Source organism: Nicotiana tomentosiformis, chromosome 4, assembly GCF_000390325.3.
Source record: "Nicotiana tomentosiformis chromosome 4, ASM39032v3, whole genome shotgun sequence".
Lineage (NCBI taxonomy): Eukaryota > Viridiplantae > Streptophyta > Magnoliopsida > Solanales > Solanaceae > Nicotiana > Nicotiana tomentosiformis.
The window spans coordinates 129,645,458-129,666,413 of NC_090815.1; the positions used below are offsets into that span (position 1 = coordinate 129,645,458).

The 20,956-nt window shown below is 34.4% G+C and overlaps 2 protein-coding genes across 2 annotated transcripts; one reads left to right on the top strand and one right to left on the bottom strand.

Moving 5' to 3' along the window:
* Window positions 1-4,627: 4,627 nt before the first annotated feature.
* On the top strand, window positions 4,628-6,566 carry LOC138910692 (aldehyde oxidase GLOX1-like). Its single transcript, XM_070201868.1, has one exon. The coding sequence runs from the start codon at window positions 4,700-4,702 to the stop codon at window positions 6,353-6,355; it is 1,656 nt and encodes a 551-aa protein (XP_070057969.1). The 5' UTR covers window positions 4,628-4,699; the 3' UTR covers window positions 6,356-6,566.
* Window positions 6,567-16,761: 10,195 nt separating this feature from the next.
* On the bottom strand, window positions 16,762-17,398 carry LOC138910518 (phosphoribosylaminoimidazole carboxylase, chloroplastic-like). Its single transcript, XM_070201762.1, has 3 exons — window positions 17,300-17,398; window positions 17,103-17,208; window positions 16,762-16,892 (listed from the first exon to the last, which is right to left on the bottom strand). The coding sequence occupies exons 1-3, from the start codon at window positions 17,396-17,398 to the stop codon at window positions 16,762-16,764; spliced, it is 336 nt and encodes a 111-aa protein (XP_070057863.1).
* Between the last annotated feature and the right edge of the window lie 3,558 nt (window positions 17,399-20,956).

The window sequence follows — 20,956 nt, forward strand, 5'->3', positions numbered from 1 at the left end:
AAAAATTTCATCTTTCATATACTCAATTTGTAGACCAAGATAAAATTTTATCTTTCCAAGATCTTTCATTTCAAATTCTTTCTTTAAATAGTCTACTACTTTAGGAAGCTCTACTGCTTTAGAAAGCTCCCTAGGAGTTTCAATAATAATTAAATCATCAACATACACGGTGATTATAACAAATTTAGATCCAAATCTTTTTATAAAGATACAAGGACAAATTGAATCATTCTTGTACCCTTCTTTTAACAGGTACTCACTCAGGCGATTATACCACATGCGCCATGATTGTTTCAATCCGTATAAGAATTTTTGAAACTTTATTTAATAAATTTCTTGGAAACCTTAATATGCTTCAGAACAATTTAAATCCTTCAATGATTTTCATTATACGCATATCACATTTTTCTTGTATTGCCAGATTAAAACCTGAAATGACGACATTCACCACAGGAGAACATATCTCTATATAATCAATGCCAGGATATTTACAAATCTTCTTGTGACACAAGTCGTCTTTATGTCTATCGGCTTGACCTTCTTTTTTTTTTCCGCATAAGAACACATTTATACCTCCACTGGCTTTATACTTTCAGGTGTTGGGACTGTCCGTCCAACTTCATATTTCTCATGTGAAATCAATTTTCATTGCGTATTTTTCATTTGGCCAATCATTTATCTGTCCAAATTTTATGACAGATTTGAGCTCAAGATCCTCGTCAATATTAATAATATTGAGCGCTACATTATATTAATAATATCATCGATGATCATTTTATATCGGTTCTACTATTACCCAATAAAGACATAACTTATTGAGATCTCTTTATCTTATTATTTTTAGGTACCTGAGCCTCTCCCATGAGGTCTTATGAAGTGTTATGTCGTGATGCTTTTCTAGAGCACTTGCCTCCTTATTATGACCATCTTGAACATTTGCTCCTCTCCTTCTTCAAGGAGTTTTATCTTTGGAACCGATTAGTCTATTATGCTTTATGCATGCCATGCACTCTATTCATTATGAACTTTATTTTATTTGGAGCATTAGCAGCTGAATATGACATTTAGCTTTGGTTCAGTAAATACGCCTAGCAATATTTTACAAATGAATTATCACTTGAACTTCAAGTTCACATTTTCTCGTACGAGGATCTCGATGTACTCATAATAATTTATTACATGCATTACTTTTTCAGCTGCCCATTTTCTCTCCCTATTGTTGGGATCACCAACACATATCACTAGCCTTATTTGGGGATCCATCTTTATACATTGTGGTGGAACAATTAAATCATATAGCACATTCATATTTTTAGATGGAAATTATTTGGTTCCTGACCCTGAACCGATTGTGATAGGGAGAACTTATCATAACTTGGCTAGATGCGTACAAGTGCTATTGTATATTAAATAATACATCACATACCAAATTTTATTTTGACAATTTTATTCTCATAACCAATGGTTTAGATATAATTGGAGGCATACAATTTCTGCTAAACCAACTTGGATTTAAACCAGTATTATCAAGATAAATCATCATAATTTATATTATGGAACTGTGCTCTAATAATTTGAGCAATCAATCTTGCAAAAGCCAAACTACAAGTTGATAACAAATGCACATGTGACCATAGAATAGATGCATCTATTAAAATCATATGATAGTAAACGGTCCACATGGAAGGTGACTGGGCCCATATATTTATCACCTTTTATTCGTTCCAGAAATCAAAGGATTCAATCCCAACCTTAACTGGTATATCATGAGAATAAGCAGCACAAGAGAATTCTCGAAGAATCTTATATTTTTTCAATATATGCCAATGTAATTCTTAATTAATTTTTTCGCATCATAATTGAACCGAGATGGTCAACCGGTCATGCCAACTAATATTTATTTCAGTAAACCTCTAGTTTACTTGTGGCTTGTGATTGCATCATCATGCTTATACTTGTGTAATACAAATAGAAGAAAAGTCAGGTAACCTTTCATATTTACCCGGTATGATTATAGTAATATAAAGATATTCAATCTTCTTTTCATTTATAGTCTCAATATGCCAACCACTTTGGCTAATATATTTGTAAATCAAAATATTTCTTTTGAGACTTACTACAATATTAATGTCATGAACAATTTCATTCATCCGGGTAGTAACAAATTAGTTCTTTCAGAGCTCTTAACTTCTTTTGTACTACACGATCTTTTGTCACACCATCTATATAATGAATGTCTCCTTCACAAAGAGAATCATATCATAATAATTGTCATGTTCAAAATCATCACAAGCAAAATAATTTCTTGCTTTAATTTTGCTTTTAATAACTTTCATAAGGCATGACAAAATATATTTTTTGGCGTATCACATGCATGCAACCAATGATATATCCATGTAACTACACAATAATAGTCATTATCTTTCTTTGTCTCAAACCTCCCTTAGAGGTGAGTTGTAGTATTTATCCAACTATGCACAAGTACATTATTATGCATAATCTTTATCATATATATATTTTTTCACATTCACTTTTACGAATGAGTATGCAATCTCAATGTTTATCACAAGTCACATTCTCTTCAAAGAATTTCTCCCTTTTTATAATTATCATAGTGATAACTATTATTATTTTGGCCTTTCGCACGCCCATATTCATTGGTCAACCACTTGTCTTTATTTAGACTTATCATGCACTGCTATCACATTCACTTCAAGAATGGAAGAAATCAAGCGGGACAAGCTTCATGCTTTTTCATGAAAATTACATTATTTTTTCTTTAGTTATTATTATTATTATTATTATTATTATTATTATTATTATGGTGCATTAGGACTCAAACTCAATGCCTTACCCATATAAAGGCATGTTAGGAGATAATGCGTTGGAACTTGAATCCAACATCTTTTCATCAACATAGTGCGTGGGACTTGAAACCATCGTCTTACCCTCAATCTTTGGCATAATAGGCCAAAATTCACTAGGACTCGCACTCGAGCCTTTAAAATATTATTACTTCATAATTATAAGCATAAGTAAATTAACTTTCAAGAAGACATATATAACTATTTCAATCTTGAAACAGTTCCTCTGCAACAAAAATGCTAGTTAGGATATATGTCAATTTTGCTTTCAATGAAATACATCATGTTATGGGAAAAATATTATTACTAAATTACCTTAATAATTATCTATCATAGTATTTAAAAGGTCAGAACATATATATATGTTGGAATATTATCTTTGTCCTATAAGAGATGTAGCAAATAAAGACATACCTTCTCAGTTCTTTATTTCACTAGATACAATTGAAAAAATATTTTTACTAAATACTGCACATAAAGTTAATGCAAAGATATGAAAGTATGAATGGGTTTAGATGGATGTAAAACTTATCTTTGTATTATCATCCAAGACATTTTTCATTGTACTTGATCTCATTGTCTGCTTATATTTTACATACTCTTGACGTAGAAGATCATGAAATGAGCAATTCGTGCTGATAACGTGTTATAAAATAAAAGCAACTTAGTAAAATATGAACAAGACATGTTGTTATAAAATAAAAGCAATTTAGTAAAACATGAACAAGAAATGGAGATAGAGAGAAGAAAGAGATTTTCTTCTTCAATTGTGTGTATTTTTCTATTTATTACAAGGCTTTTATATAGGCATGAAAAGTGAAGAAAAATATGTCATTGAATATGTCATTAAGCATAGAAATATGTCATTAAATATTTGAGAAGATCATGGAGGAAGAGTAAACATCCACCATAATTTGATTTTTCTTATAACAATCATAAAATTTTGGTACTACTATTTAATACTCTCTCCGTCCCAGTTTTCAATTTCGAGAGTCAAATAAGTTGTTCTTTGACCATAATTTTTTTATATGCCTTTTTAATATTTTAATTATTAATTATAGTGATTTATAGTAATTTTTATGTAATTTTCCAAAATGTTAATTTTAATTTGAAAAACTTAAATATTCAATGTTCAAAATACGCCGTAAAAATTAAGAAGTTTGAATCTCCAAAAGTGGAAAGTGTTCTAAATTGAAATAGTTTGCTGTGTTATGTGGAAGGAGTGAATTTTTCATAAGGATTCAGATTTTCAAAGGTAACAACAGGCAGTGCATTCAGACAATTTTAACAAGGAGATGACTAGGTGGTTGACTTTCTATTTTGTTAATTTCTTTGAAGATGGCGTTGACTAAATCCCTCAATATTCCTAAGCTCTATTTCGCATTAAAAAAAAAATCATAACAATATTCTTTCTAGTTTCTTCTCCCGACAAAGTACAAACTGTCACAAAAAAGAATCAATTTTTGCAAACTCTTGCTTTCTTCTGGTACTATATCATTATTCATCCTCTATATCAAAATACCAATATCCCAACAGTATATAAAGGACACATCCCCACCTCATTTTGGCAATTAATATTCTTTCCAAGTTTCTTATACCGACAAACTGCCACCAAACTGAATTATTTTTTGTAAGCTATTGCCTTGTTTCTGGTACTACAGTATAATTGCCTACCAAGATATCACGTACCCCAACTAGTATATAAAGGACATTTCCCATCTCACAATTTCATAACACCATTCCTCCTCTCCTAAAGAAAAAACTAACTTCCTCATCCTCCTTTTGTTGTAAAATTGTCCGAACGAAAAAGGAAAAAGAAACAAAAGTCATAGCTCATGGCGATTAGAACAACTCCTCCTCTTCTTAACATTCTATGGCAGCTCCTTTTGCTTCTGCTACTATCATGTCAGTCGAACTTGGCTTATGCAGCAGGTGGCAAATGGCAGCTATTAATGTCCAACATTGGCATTTCAGCCATGCACATCCAACTCCTCAACAACGACAGAGTTATAATGTACGACCGTACTGACTTTGGCGCATCCAACATCTCATTACCCAATGGCAAATGTCGCAACAACCCTAATGACCTCGCCTTGAAAGTTGACTGCACTGCCCACTCTGTCGAGTACGATGTTTCCACCAACTCTGTGCGTCCCCTCATGGTCCAGACCGATGTGTGGTGCTCCTCTGGCTCCGTCAACTCCGACGGTTCTTTGGTCCAAACTGGTGGTTTCAACGACGGTGAACGTATGGTTAGAGTAGTCAAACCATGCAGCACTTGTGACTGGCAGGAAATGGGAAGTAACCTAATTCAGAGTCGATGGTATTCCACCAATCATATTCTTCCAGATGGAAGGCAAATTATCATTGGTGGTCGTAAGGCTTTTAACTACGAGTTTTATCCCAAGACTGCCTCAACCAACAACGTATTTAACCTACCCTTTCTTCAGCAAACTAATAATCCTAGAGAAGAGAACAATCTTTTTCCGTTTGTTTTTCTCAATGTGGATGGAAACCTATTCATTTTCGCCAATGATCGAGCTATTTTATTCGATTACAAGACGAATAAGGTGGTGAAAACGTACCCACAAATACCTGGTGGTGACCCAAGAAATTATCCAAGTTCGGGTTCTGCAGTACTACTTCCGTTAAAGAACTTGAGATCACAAACGGTCCAAGCTGAGGTTCTAGTGTGCGGTGGAGCACCAAGAGGATCATACCCCAAAGCGGACAAAGGTGAATTTTTGGGTGCATTAAACACGTGCGGGCGAATTACAATTACCGACCCGAATCCACAGTGGACCATAGAGACAATGCCACTAGCTCGAACAATGGGTGACATGGTGATTTTACCAAATGGAAATGTCTTGATCATTAATGGAGCGGCATCGGGCACTGCTGGATGGCAAATTGCTAGGAACCCGGTCCTGAGTCCAGTGATTTATCGACCCGATAACCCATCCGATTCTAGATTCGAGGTACAAAACCCGAATGTCATACCTAGAATGTACCACTCGACGGCAGTTTTACTTAGAGATGGTCGGGTTCTTGTTGGTGGCAGTAACCCAAATGAGCTTTACAACTTCACCGGAGTTCTTTTTCCAACGGATTTAAGTTTGGAGGCATTCTCACCATCCTATTTGGATCCTGAATCAGCTAATTTGCGACCACGGATCATTTCTCCCGCTTCCCATCTTAAATTCACGTATGGGCAACGTGTTGACATTCGGTTTACTGCTTCCAGATTACTAAACAGAGATTTGGTCAAAGTGACGATGGTTGCACCCGGATTTAATACACATTCTTTTACTATGAACCAAAGAATGTTGGTACTTCCAAGATCTGGAATTGTAAGACAAGTTGGAAGATTTGTGTATCAAATCAGTTGTGTCTTTCCAAAATCGGCTATATTTGCACCACCTGGTTACTATCTTCTATTCGTGGTTCATCAGGACATCCCGAGCGAGGCAATTTGGGTCAGGATCCAGTAACCACATGATTTGACTCTACAAATGTCTTTTTTTTTCCTTCAGAATTTTCTTTTTCTTCGTAGCTAGTGTATGTGAGGACTTGTTTTGATATTTACAAGTTTGTCATTTTTATAATAAGGTCAGAGGGAAACATCCTTTTCTTATTCCTGAAAAAGTGGCAATTGAGTTATCTTGTAATATTGAAGATATTCCAATATATTTGCTTTTCTGATTCTAATGGTTTTCATTGACATCAATAAATGAGTTATTGCCCAATCCAGCCCAAAATTTACTTGGGTTAAGATGGGCTGGGCAAGATGGGTTAAAATATGGGTCATAGCCCAACCCGCCCAACTTGACCCAATTTTCTTTTCTTATTTTTAAAGATATCTTTCATAAACATTTTCAACCAATTTTTTCCAAATAAATCTGCAAGTGCAATATTTATATATATATATATATATATATATATATATATATATATATATATATATACTTATATATGTGCTGTGTATTTTTATGTACAAGTGGAGTGTCATCAAATACTTAAATTTTATAATTACTCTACTTTGTTTATGCCATTTTATGTCCAAAAATTTTCTTCGACTTTTGAATGTATAAGTTTTACTTTTAAAAGCTATTAGTAAAAGGAAAACAAAAAGCAAAATTTAAGCAAAATAGTTATTTGAAAAATTATAAGATTATGTCTGAATAATTTTTACTCATCCTTTCCAGAATAAAATAGTTATAACCAAAATAACCTATTCTAAATAAAAAAGACAAAAAAAAAACAATGAAATGCAAATCGAGAGAAAGAAAAAGAAAGATAGATTGCAAAATAAACCTAAGCAAAACTAAAAGAAAAATTTATAGATAAGTTATTGTAAGACACACAGTTGTTGCAAAATAAACTGACCTTTTAGCAGAATTGAAAATTTATGTGGTTATTTAAACATTCTACTGCCCCACTGAATAAGCAAATCCGTTTCTATCCTTACATTAATTATGTCAATGTTATTAATTTACCAACAAGGGTTGTGGTGGAGTAGTTAGTACTCCTCCATCCTTAACCAGAGGTCTCGGGTTGCAGTTCCTAGGTATGGAGTCTCATTTGTTAGGGAGCGCTTTACCCCTCAATGTGGGACTTTCCGGCGTGAATCCGGATTTAGTCGGACCCCAATGTAGATACCGGACACCGAATGGAAACCAAAAACAATGTTATTAATTTGGTACCTTCTCTTTCTTTCATAAATTAACGTAATTTCTTAAAATAAAATTCCCGTTCTACCATCTCTCAATTCTTTGAGGATTCATCTTCTTATTATTCTTTTTTTTAATATTTTAAATGTCTAGATACAATTTTAATAAAAAAAGTTACAGAAATTGTGAATCTGCTCATTACATGGAATGTTGTAGTCACGGGACAGGTTTTTGTTGTGTCACGGGTCAACTTGGGCATTGCCCATCTTAACCCATCAGTAAAATAGTTCTTGCCCAACCCATTAAATTTTGGGCCAGTTGGGCGGGTCAAATGAGTTTGGGCAATTGAGAGATATAATTCTTGCACCATCGACCCAACAATTACTGAACATGTTTTTAAAAAGAAATTTTAATTCCTATAACAAAGGTATACACCATATTTATTATAAATCAAAATTATTTTAAAATATTATTTTTTATAGCTGCCTTATATATTTTACAGCAAAATAAGTATTTATGGTATATACTACAATTGAGGCGTAAAATACGCTATTTATGTTTTTCCTCTCTCTTTCTTTCAATTAACACATGATTCTCTCTCAGAAATTTTTCTTCTTTCTCTCTCTCTTTCTTCTCTCCCTCTTCGAACAAAATAGGCCAAATCATAGATACACGAAAGAGAAATAAATCAAGGAAGAAAACCTAAAAATCTCAAAATCATAAACATAAAAGTAAACCTATAATCAAAAAAAGGAAGCGGAGATACCTTGGGCCATGAAAAGGTTGAAGAGAAAGGGTGATTCTTAGCGCGGTAAGTAAGAGAGAAAGAGGAAGAAGCGGTCGAATTAGAAGCGTTGTAAATTATAATGGAAGAGGTAGTGGAGCGATACAAGGAGTCTTAGCCGGAAAACGCCATCTCCGACGAACTTTCTTCTCTCTTTGCTATTTAATTACATACAATGATACAAATACATTGTATTCTCTATAAATTCACTCAAACACATTGTATTTTTTAATAAATATATTTTTTTGCATGTGTATATGTATTTCGAATGTCTGTATTTTTTTAATACAGTTGAATACACATGTATTCATGCATACTATACATACAATATGTATGAATAAATGATATAAACATTGAAATACACTGAATACAAACATTAAAATAGAACAGAATATAAACATTGAATACATTTAATTTTAAAATACAGTAAAATACACTTAATACAAATAGAAATACAGTGAATATAACCAATGAAATATACTGAAGTATTGGGAATAACTAAAATACCGTTAATATAAATATATTTGAATACACTTAATATAAAATAGCAAATACAGTAAATACAAAAATTGAATCTAATGAATGCAACAGTAAAATAATATTGAAAAACACTAAATACAAAAGTTATATACAACTGAAAAATCATTCTAATTAATTGGGTTGATAATGAGGCATGTTAGAATTGATTTTGTTGAGTTATATTATGAGTGTATCACGCTAATTGATATTACTTCCGTTATTAGACAGCTGGACATACTTATTTTTAAGGTAATTGTCGTTACTGCATTCATGAATAAATGACGCTAATACATGTGAATACATGCGCGTACAGCTAGACTGCCCTGATTTTAGGCGTTTTTTGCTGTTGTATTAATCATGAATATAGCAGCGCGAATACATGTGAATACATGCGCGTACAGTTGGACTGCTCTGATTTTAGGCGCTTTTTGCTGTTGTATTCATGAATACATGGCGCGAATACATGTGAATACATACATGTACATGTGGACTGCTCTGATTTTAGGCGCTTTTGCTGTTATATTCATGAATACATGACGCGAATACATGTGAATACATGCGCGTACAGCTGGACTGCCCCGATTGTTAGGCACTTTTTGCTGCTGTATTCATGAATACAACGACGCGAATATACTACCGTAACAACTGAATAGTAGCTATAGAAAATAATTATGGATATGATAGTTATAGGAAGTTAATAGCCACTAAACAATAGTGGTTTCTGAAAATTTCTCCTTGTATGGTTTTATATTGTAAGAACACTATACATGCACTAGTTAAGCTAGCTATATCTAATCAGCTGATTAATCTTTACGAATTAATTAAGTGCACATTGTCTCTTGGAATCTCATGGAGATTACCTAATCATGAATATTTTTACATGCATGAAAAAGGTATTAGACTGAATTATTTTAGATAAAAAGAGATGTTTACACTAACTTTGGCAAGTGTCATATGGTTTTTTCTTCTTTCCAGTATGTGATCCGCAGAAGGCATCTCCCACCGAAATATGAAAATAGCCATTTGCTGGCTTTTCCGCATTTGCAAGGAAGAAAAATTAAGTATATATTCTTGGTTGAAAAGCCACCGATTTATAAGAATATCGTCGTAGACAGGCTTTAAATTATATTGAATTCAGTTTTCTTTTTCTTCTAAAGAGAAGCCTTAAAAAAAATCGTGAATGCCATCTATTAATTAACATAGCAAGTCATCAATCTAAGTCTTTTCTTATTGCAATAGATTGGAATACCTTCAAAATCCTCAATGTTACAAAACAAGCCAGTTATCTGCTTAGAACTTCTCAAAGAACAAGACAATTAAGGATGCTTTCCTCAGTACTTGATATAAATTAAAATGTCAATTTTGTCACTACAAAACAAGTCTTTGCTGTGTCAAATGTGGTTAGTTGATCCTAACCCAAATTCCCTCGCTTGGGATATCTTGATGAACCACAAATAACATATAGTAACCAGGTGGTGCTAATTTACCTGATTTTGGAAAGACCAAACTGACTTGATAGACGAATTTTCCGATCAGTCTTACATCTCCACTTGAAAGTGTTGCGGAAGCCAAATGTATATAGTGTGAATGAGTCACAATTACTATACCAAAAATTATGACAACCACTAAATAATAAACAAGACAATAAGATAACAATAAAAGAACACCAGAATTTACGACGTTCGGCCAATTTTGCCTACTTCCTCGGACACAATCAATATTTTATTCCACTCCAAAATTACAAGTGAAATAATACTAAAGAGAGAAGATACAAATGTCTTAAGAAGATAAAAAGGCAAATGAGAGGTGTACTTAAATCCTAAACATTAGGCCTCCTTTTATAGGGTGAAATTCCTATTCAAAATTGTCATCCACCGATGTGGGACTTTTGATAATTTCAACAAATCTCCACCTTGGCAAAATTTCACATCTTCAATTTTCTCTCAATAACAAACTTTGGTTGTGTCTTCATCTTCAATCTTTAGTGTTCAACAATGTTGATCAAATCCAAACAATGTTGAAACTTGACCGCAGTCACCACTTTTGTTAGCATATCAGCAGGGTTCTCCATAGTATGAATTTTCTTCACCGTGACTCCACCTTCTTCTATGATTTCTCGTACGAAATGATACCGAACATCAATGTGCTTCGTCCTTGCATGATAAACTTGGTTCTTCGCTAATTGAATAGCACTTTGACTATTACAAAAAATTGTAATATTTTTTTGTTCAATACCAAACTCCTTTAGCAACCCCTGAAGCCAAATTGCCTCCTTCACAGCCTCTGTAATAGCCATGTACTCTGCCTCTGTTGTAGACAAAGCAACTGTTGACTGCAAAGTAGACTTCCAACTAACTGGTGCCTTTGCAAAAGTAAACACATAACCAGTAGTTGACCTTCGTTTGTCCAGATCACCCGCAAAATCTGAGTCACAATATCCAACTACAGACCGATTGCCTTCCTGCTCAAAAACTAACCCAACATCTACAGTACTATGAATATACCGTAGAATCCATTTCACAGCTTGCCAATGCTCCTTTCCTGGATTATGCATATATCTGCTAATAACTCCAACGGCTTGTGAAATGTCAGGTCTCGTACAAACCATTGCATACATCAAGCTACCAACAGCATTTGCGTATGGTACCCTTGACATATACTCCTGTTCAGTTTCATCCTTTGGCGACATAGTAGTACTTAGCTTAAAATGGGGAGCAAGTGGCGTACTAATTGGCTTAGTCTTCTTATCTATGCCAAAACGCTGTAGTACTCTCTTCAAATATTCTTTCTGAGATAAACAGAGTTTCTTTGAACGTCTATCTCTTATTATCTCCATGCCAAGAATTTTCTTTGCCTCACCCAGATCCTTCATCTCGAACTCCTCCTTCAGTTGAATCTTCAACTTATCAATTTCTTCCGAATTCTTGGAAGTTATCAACATATCATCAACATATAGGAGAAGATATACAAAGGAACCATCATTAAGTTTGCGCAAATACACACAATGATCGTATTTGCTTCTCTTGTACCCTTGCCGCAACATAAACTTGTCAAATCGCTTGTACCATTGTCTAGAAGATTGTTTCAATCCGTACAACGATTTTTCAAGTTTGCATACCATATTTTCTTTTCCAGCAACTTTGAATCCTTCTGGCTGAGTCATGTAGATTTCCTCCTCCAAGTTTTCATGTAAAAACGCAGTTTTTACATCCATCTAAACTAGTTCCAAATCCAACTGTGCTACCAAAGCCAACATAATTATAATGGAGGAATGTTTTACAACAGGAGAAAATACTTCATTGTAATCAATTCCCTCCTTCTGAGCATATCCTTTGGCCACCAATCTTGCTTTGTAGCGAACATCTTCTTGGTTAGGAAATCCTTCTTTCTTTGCAAATACCCATTTGCACCCAATTGTTTTCTTTCCCTTCGGGAGATTGGCCAATTTCCATGTATGATTCTGATGAAGGGACTGCATTTCTTCATTCATGACAATCCTCTACTTATCTTCTTCTGAACTTTGGATTGCGTCTTTATAAATGGTAGGAACACCATCAGCTACAATTGAGGTTGCACAAGCAACCGTCTCTATGAGACGAATAAGTTTTGTTATTGTCCTTTTTGGCCTGCTGGTTGCTATTGATTCAAGTTGTTGTCGAGGTTCCTGAGTTGGAATCTCCCTCTCTACTGGCTCTTCTTTCAGAGGGTAATCTTCATGAGTTTCCTCCTCTTCTTCTTGTGTAGGAAAAATAAATTTTCCCTCAAACTCCACCTGCTTTGATGCACCACCAGTTTGTTTGACATCTTCAACTGTCACCTTATCTGTTATGGCAGATTCATCAAAGGTAACATCTCTGCTGAATATAATATTCCTTGTCTCTGGACACCATAAGCGGTATCCTTTGACTCCAGAAGTAATCCCCATAAATATAGCCTTCTTTGCTCTCGGATCCAATTTTGACTCTTTCACATGATAGTATGCAATTGAGCCAAACACGTGCAAAGAGTCATAATCTACAGCAGGTTTTCCATACCATTTTTCAAATGGTGTCTTGCCATCAATAGCAGCAGATGGTAGACGATTAATGAGGTGGCATGCATATGTAATTGCCTCAGCCCAAAATTCTTTGCCCAAGCCAGCATTGGACAACATACACCGTACCTTCTCCAGTAAAGTCCGGTTCATACGTTCTGCCACTCCATTCTGTTGTGGTGTATTTCTGACAGTGAAGTGTCGGACGATGCCATCATTTTCACAGACCTTATTGAAATGATCATTTTTGTATTCACCTCCATTGTCTGTGCGAATACACTTGATCCTCCTACCTTTTTGATTCTCCACCATCGTCTTCTATTTGAGAAAAATTCTCAATACTTCATCTTTCCTCTTCATTGTATACACCCACACTTTTCGGGAAAAATCATCAACAAAGGTTACAAAATAGTGCTTCCCACCCAATGAAGGTGTTTTGGAAGAACCTTAAACATCAGAGTGTACATAATCCAAAATGCCTTTACTATTATGGATCGCTGTACCAAATTTAATCCTTGTCTGTTTTCCTTTGACACAATGCTCGCAAAACTCCAAGTTGCAAGTCTTTACGCCTTTTAACAATCCTTGATTAGATAGAGCTTTCAAGGATTTCCCTCCAGCATGTCCCAAGCGCATGTGCCATAGCCTGGTTGCTTCTGCCTCTTTGTCATCACTGGATGTCACCGTCGCTATCCCAATAATTGTACTACCATGATAGCGGTACATGTTATTATTCTTCCTATTGGCCTTCATTACCACTAGTGCACCGGAGCATATTCTCATCACTCCATTTTCTGCAATGATTTTGAACCCTTTTGATTCTAGGGATCCAACAGAGATGAGATTCTTCTTCAAATCTGGTACATATCGAACATATGTTAATGTTCTGATCATTTCATCATGGCTCCTTAATCTTATTGAACCAATGTCATATGAGGTAAGAAGGCTGTTATCCGCTGTGTGGATGACTCCATATTCTCCTTCTTGAAAATTCACGAACCAGTCCTTGTTGGGACACATATGATAGCTACAAGCCGAGTCCATCAACCATATGTCTGATGATGTTGATAACTCTGTTGTAACTAATGAGAAGTCTGAATCATCACAATCAGCTACATTTGAATCCATAATGGCCTTTCCATTGTTATGTCTGGCCTTATTCTTCAACTTCGGACAGTCTTTCTTCCAGTGCCCCTTTTCTCGACAAAAGGCACATTCATCTTTGCTGGGTCTAGATCTCGACTTGGATCTTCCCTTCTTAGTCCTCGTTTGATTTTGAGGACAACCCCTCACAATTAGTGCTTCTCCTTCTCCGCCCTTCTGTTTTTCTCCCTTTCTTTGTTCATAGCTGTACAAAGCCGAACAAACTTCTCTGAGAGAAATTTCGTCATTTCCATGGAGTAGAGTAGTTTCAAGGTGCTCGTACTCATTAGGAAGTGACCCCAACAACATCAAGGCCAAGTCACCATCATCAAAAGTTGCATCCATATTTTGCAAATCTGTGACCAACTTATTGAAACTGGTGATATGTTCATTCATTGTGGTACCAGGAACATAGGTGAAGCGAAACAGTCTCTTCTTCATGTACAATTTATTTTGACTGTTTTTCTTCAAAAATTTATCCTCCAGTGCTTTCCATAATTTACTTGCAGAAGTTTTCTTTGTATATGGATATTTCTGCTCTCTAGCAAGGTAGGATCAAATGGTACCGCAAGCAACACGATTGATAATTTTTCAATCTTCTTCTCCAATAACATCTGGCTTCTTTTCTTCAATGGCAAGATCTAGCCCTTGTTGAAAAAGAACATCTAGAACCTCGCCTTACCACATCCTAAAATGTCCTGACCCATCAAAAATTTCTACCGCAAATTTCGCATTTGACACAATTCTTGTCATAAGCGAAGATGCCAACGATGACGTATTATTGACACTTGATGTAGATTCTTCTTGTTTATTGTCTTCCATTTTGACACAAATATTATTTAGTAGCTGACGACACAAATCAAGATTATTTCCTTTCTGGTGTGGAAGATCAGACTAAGCTGCAACCACAGAGTATACTCAGACAGAACCTTGACTCAGTTACCAAGATAGATCTTTTCTGATGTGGAAGATCAGACTATGCTGCAACCACATAGCATACTTAAACAGTACCTTGGCTCTGATACCAATTGTTGCGGAAGCTAAATGTATATAGTGTGAATGAGTCACAACTACTATACCAAAAATTATGACAACCACTAAATAATAAATAAGACAATAAGACAACAATAAAAGAACACCAGAATTTACGAGGTTCGGCCAATTTTGCCTACTTCCTCGGACACAATTAATATTTTATTCCACTCCAAAATTACAAGTGAAATAATACTAAAGAGAGAAGATACAAATGCCTTAAGAAGATAAAAAGGTAAATGAGAGGTGTACTTAAATCCTAAACATTAGGCCTCCTTTTATAGGGTGAAATTCCTATTCAAAATTGTCATCCACCGATGTGGGACTTTTGACAATTTCAACAGAAAGTACCAGCATTCTTTGGTTCATAGTAAAAGAATGTGTATTAAATCCGGGTACAACCATCGTTACTTTGATCAAATCTCTATTTAGTAATACATTTGAATACACCAAAGAATGTCACTGTGCACAACAGTCATGATTAACTACCAATTTCCTGTAATAATACTATGTATTCTAGCTTTGTTACTCATCTTATGTAGGATTAATCATTATACATTCTAGGGGGATGTGAGAATATATTAAGAATTTAAACAAACTATTGGGTGATGTCTAATGAGAACTAAATCTTATGATTATCACAAGCTACAAATGAAAGAGCAAAAGAGATCTTTGACTATGGAGTACTTAATAATTCTATTAAAGTCTTCGCTAGCTCTTAATAATTATAATTTAATTTAATTTTAGGGGTAAATTGGGACCAAGTTAACAACTAAAGTATATATTTTTTGTATGACTCAACTCATGACCTGTCATGCTGAAAGTTAACACCCACGATTCATACACCCAAACATTAAACAAAGGAGATACTCTGCTCCAACATCTTTTACTTCCGTGCATTCTTTTGGGGATAATTTATCCAATTTTAGGTTGCTTCGCTAGCTTCTGCTATTGTATATATCTTGGGTTTTTTAATTTATTTATTTATTGGCTTGATTAAATTAGTCGTGAATTGTGAGAAGAAGTAAAAGGAGGCAAATTAACATTCTTGTTGAAATTTAACCTAGGCTAATGAAGTTTCCAACTCTATATAATACTAGTTGGGTCAGTCCGGGCTGTGCCCGGGCCCAATCACCACAGCTAATTTCAAATGTTTAAGAAATTGCCTAAGATGATTTTCTAAATGTTTATACAATCAAACACTAAACAGAACTAATAGGAAGGAAGGTCTACTTATAATTGGAGTAAACTATACATGTCATTGCAAAACCAAGATGTAAAATATTTAATCTTGTGCATATAGAGAAATCACAAGGAGTAGTTTCATTGAGCAGAATTTTATTACTAACATATATATGTACGGAATTATGGTAATGACAGTAAATGTATATACATGCAATGTATTCCATCATATCCAAAAATGCAGAAATTCGATTTCAGTAGTTGAGTTGCTCTGTCAGATCTCATAGTACTAAGGCCAATGAAACCAATTTTCTTTAACTTGATTGGTTAGTTCCTCAAGTTGTAACTTTTAGTTGATTCCATCAGCTATATGTACTTAAGTAAACTTTTTCAAACCTGTAGCACACCATGATACCTGTGGTAGACACTGCAAAAGCAATTTTTTTGCAAAATATGCATGATGAAGCAATCACATCAAATGTTTGGCAAGCAAATACATAATACCTACGAGAGTCAATTTGTACATCTTGATCATTACATAATTATAGACGTATCACCATAAATTGCAGAAGAGAGCTCCTCCTCACTGTTAGCTACAGCATTGCCACGCCCATCATACGCCAGCCTCCTGTTCTTTATCATCAGAGGACAACCAAACAGATCCCCTGCTCGTTTAGCACTTTCAAGATTATTAATTTGTTTTAAGCATATGTTTCCATCAGTGGTAAGAAAAATATTGAAAATGTATTAGAAGGGGTATGGTCTGCGTACACACTATCCTCCCTAGACCCCACAGTGTGGGATAATATTGGGTATGTTGTTGTTGTTCTATTAGAAGGGGAAGAAAATTTAGTACAGCAGTTTTATAAGCCCACCTGCATAATCTAGGAAGTGTAATTGCATGTTGAGAAAAGTGGATCTTCTGAAGATTTTTATACTTTTACAAAATACAATAATTGAACCAAACAAAGATTGATAATCCTAAGAGTAAGAAAACTAAATAGTTATAAAGTAAAAACACTACAAGCAAAAACTGTTGTTTCATCCAAATTTATAGGATATAAACACTAACCTGGATTATACGAATAGTAGAAGCTTTAGGTTCACAATCCACACCTTGACGTTCAATCTTCTCAAGTGTACCCACATCAACATGCTCGATCTCAACCATTAGAACTCCGCACGTAACTTTAATATTCAAATTAACTTGCAGAATAGTCAAAACAGCAAACATATATTTGACCAAAAAAAAAACCTTTTTCAAAATTCTTTAACGGTGACACTATCATTATAACTTCTCACCACATGATCATGTGCTAATGCACTTGCCGGGCAATTCTCCATCGGGTCCAAGACAATCACTTTGAATGCTATTTGGGATACTTCTTGACACAACATACGACCCAGCTGCCCTTCTCCTAAAACACCTATAAGCATATCAGACACTTCATGGATTGGTGAACCACTGCATTATTCGACATATTCCAGCATGCTATTAATATTATTAACCAGAAAATGCAATAGAACATCATTGCACTCGCATAAAGTAATTAACTTTAATTTAAACTACATACAATAACAACTATGAATCCTTACTAACCATGTTTCTCCAATTAAAATCCATCTAGATGAAATCACATAAACTTTAAACATATATTTATCCAAACAACAATAGGAAATAACCTGACCTGAATACAACAACAGTCAATTTATGTCCCAAATAAGGAGTTGGAGTCCTAAGTCCAGTATTGAAATTGTTGTCTAGCTACTAATTCGCCCGAGTTATCATCAGCATCAGAAATATATCTTAATCTTTTAAGAGCTTTTGTATTTATTTCTTTAGATCTGTGCAAGTAGCATTTGAATGGTAAGATATAGAGTTTTGAACTACGCCTTCTATGCCTATTTTTTAAGTCCCTGCATTTAACATTTTAGCCGTAAGGCATAAAGTTTTCAACTAATTTTGTTTGGCAGAGAAAGAACGGATACCTGTTTTGTCAGATTTTGTCAAACTCTTCCCGGATGAAAGCTCGAATCATTGAAGAATTTTGTCAAGAACCTACCAGAAAAATAAAAAACAAAGGCGTCTCTAACAATTTACTGATACAGTAAGGCAGCACATATAAGGAATATCAAAAAGATATCAAGACTACAGCCTCTCTGTGATGTTGTAGAAACAATATTCTTTTAATTTTATTTTTCCACTTTGCTTCTTCACTATGTTCTACGCTCCTCACTTTTCCAACACATAACCGCACTACGTAAAGCATGGAAATCAACGGTTTTATTCAAGTATCATCTTAACCACAGAAAGCGAGTAGCAATTAAAAATATAAATTTAGCTCTTTTTCAATTGGAGTTACCACTCTTAACCACATAACAATTAAAATCAACCAAACTTATTATTAGAGAAGCGAGTAGCAATTAGAAATACGAATTTAGGCCTTTTTCAAATAAATAACAAACAAAAAAAATAAAGAGAAAGGACAATACACAGTGCAGGGTAAGCAGTTCACAGGTGTTGCGAGAGAAGGACCTAACCACAGAAATTGTCAATCGCTCAGTTGTAATGAAGAAGAAGCAGAAGATCAGAAGAAGAACAAGTGGACTGATATGTGTTCATAAACGGTGAAACTTATCGGAATCTCCTAGTGTTTTAATAGGAGATGTTTTAATAGGAGAAATCTGAAATGACCAAAATGCCCTAAAAGTGACAGCCAGGCTTGTTGATGATACAGGCTCCTGAAGGACCTAAACTCTCGCTTCTTATATAAGAGAATTGTCCCACTCCAAAATTCCAGCACAGGCGTCGTGATGACACCTAATCTCTAAGACTAGATAAGCCGATTTTTATTACATTCTGAAGTCATTTTTTTTTAATTAAATAAGTAACCAAAACTAACAGCGGAATAAATATGAATATACAACCTCCCAAGACTGGTAGTACTGAGTCACGAACTCTAACTGAATACATGGAATGATCACGAGGAGCGAATATACAATACTGTTTGATTACAAATTAACAGTACAATGAAATGAAAAGACTCCAAGGGACTGCGACGGCCAAGCAGCTCTACCTTGAACATTTACGATCGCGCTTTAACTCTGCTCAAGTTTGATATCTCCAATATCTGGCTCTGCATAAAAATGTGCAGAAGTGTAGAGTGAGCACACCACAGCGGTGCCCAGTAAGTATCAAGACTAACCTCAATGGAGTAGAGACGAGGTACAGTCAAGACACTCACTAGTCTAATAACATGTACAATATAATATACAAAATAATATGAAACAAATAACAACAGAGCAACATGAAATAACCAGTGATATGCACAACAGACAACAAGAATACCATTAATATCGCTCAACCATTAATAATTACAATTACACCCAATTAAATCAAGTATTTCAAATAAATGTCTTTCACATATAATTCTCTTTCAAATATAATTCTTTCAATAAAATTTTTCAAGTAAAATTTCCTCAAATAAATATCTTTCAAAAATAATTCTTTCATATAATACTTTCTAAGTAAAAATCCTTCCAAATAAATATTTTGAATATAATTCTTTCAATTAAAAAAGTCATCATGTGACACCTCATTTCAAAATCATAAAAAAAATACGGGTCTCAACCCATTTTAATATTTTTCATAAACACGGGTCTCAACCCTTTTTTATATTTTTCATAAATACGAGTCTCAGCCCATTTTTCATATCTCCACGGTATTTCGTGCCCATAATTAAATCATCATATTTTTCCGGCACCTCGTGCCCTCATTTCATATCTCAACTGTACGGACAACTCACGTGCCAATATCCTCAATGTATATAAGATCCACGTAATCAATTTATTTTCAATAAAGTAAGGTTAAAATTATTTAAATCAAGTAAGAAATCAACAAAAGGATAAGTTTATTTTAGAAATCATTTAAGAGAGAAAAAATGATATTTCCTTTAAAATAAAGCATCAAATAAACTACTGATTTGGATATAAAATTTATTAAATTAAACATAATGAGAATTTTTTTTATTCAAAACAACTCAATGATCAAAGACAAGTACAACCCAAAATATATAAATCCTCAAAGTCTCGTACAAAAAAAGTCAAGGTCAACACAATACATCAAGAAATACAAAACACTTAATATTAAGTCAAATAATACATTATGTAAAACATAAGAATTTACAAATTACGGAAAAATAAAATAACCAAGGGCAAGTGCAAACATAGTCCCGAAGTAAGTGCTCAACAGGGGATCTCCCGAGGTACCGCCTCGTAGTCCCAAAATAAATATGCAACAACAATAATGCCCCCAGGCCATCACAAATCAATCCCCGACATAGCCCCCCTTATCTCGCCACGTGTGCAATAGTAAAGTAAATGCCCGCCTTGTCACGCCGCATGTGCATAAATCAATAGTAATAATAGTATGGTAGAAACCTCGTGCAAACACCCGAACATAACTCCCACAATATAATGTGCCAATATCACATATCATAAACTGCACCTCAAGTGTTCAAATATTACAACATAGCATAGATTGCACATCAAATGCTCAATTATTACAACTTATCACATATTGCACATCAAGTGCTCAAATATTATAACTTGCCACAAAAATCAACAATACCTTATTTTCCACAATAAGGAGCCTATGGCTCGACCATAATATGCACAAAGAATCTTAACAAAATATCCGGAAGTGAACAACTCAACAAAATAATATTTT

What these genes read in the sequence shown, in the direction of transcription:
- LOC138910518 (XM_070201762.1), bottom strand. Translation starts at nt 17,398, where the DNA reads ATGGTTGAGATCGAGCATGTTGATGTGGGTACACTTGAGAAGATTGAA. An exon ending in CTACTATTCGTATAATCCAG is followed by an intron (nt 17,209 to 17,299) that starts GTTAGTGTTTAT and finishes TCTTACTCTTAG; the next exon opens with GATTATCAATCTTTGTTTGG. An exon ending in ACACTTCCTAGATTATGCAG is followed by an intron (nt 16,893 to 17,102) that starts GTGGGCTTATAA and finishes CTAAACGAGCAG; the next exon opens with GGGATCTGTTTGGTTGTCCT.
- LOC138910692 (XM_070201868.1), top strand. Translation starts at nt 4,700, where the DNA reads ATGGCGATTAGAACAACTCCTCCTCTTCTTAACATTCTATGGCAGCTC.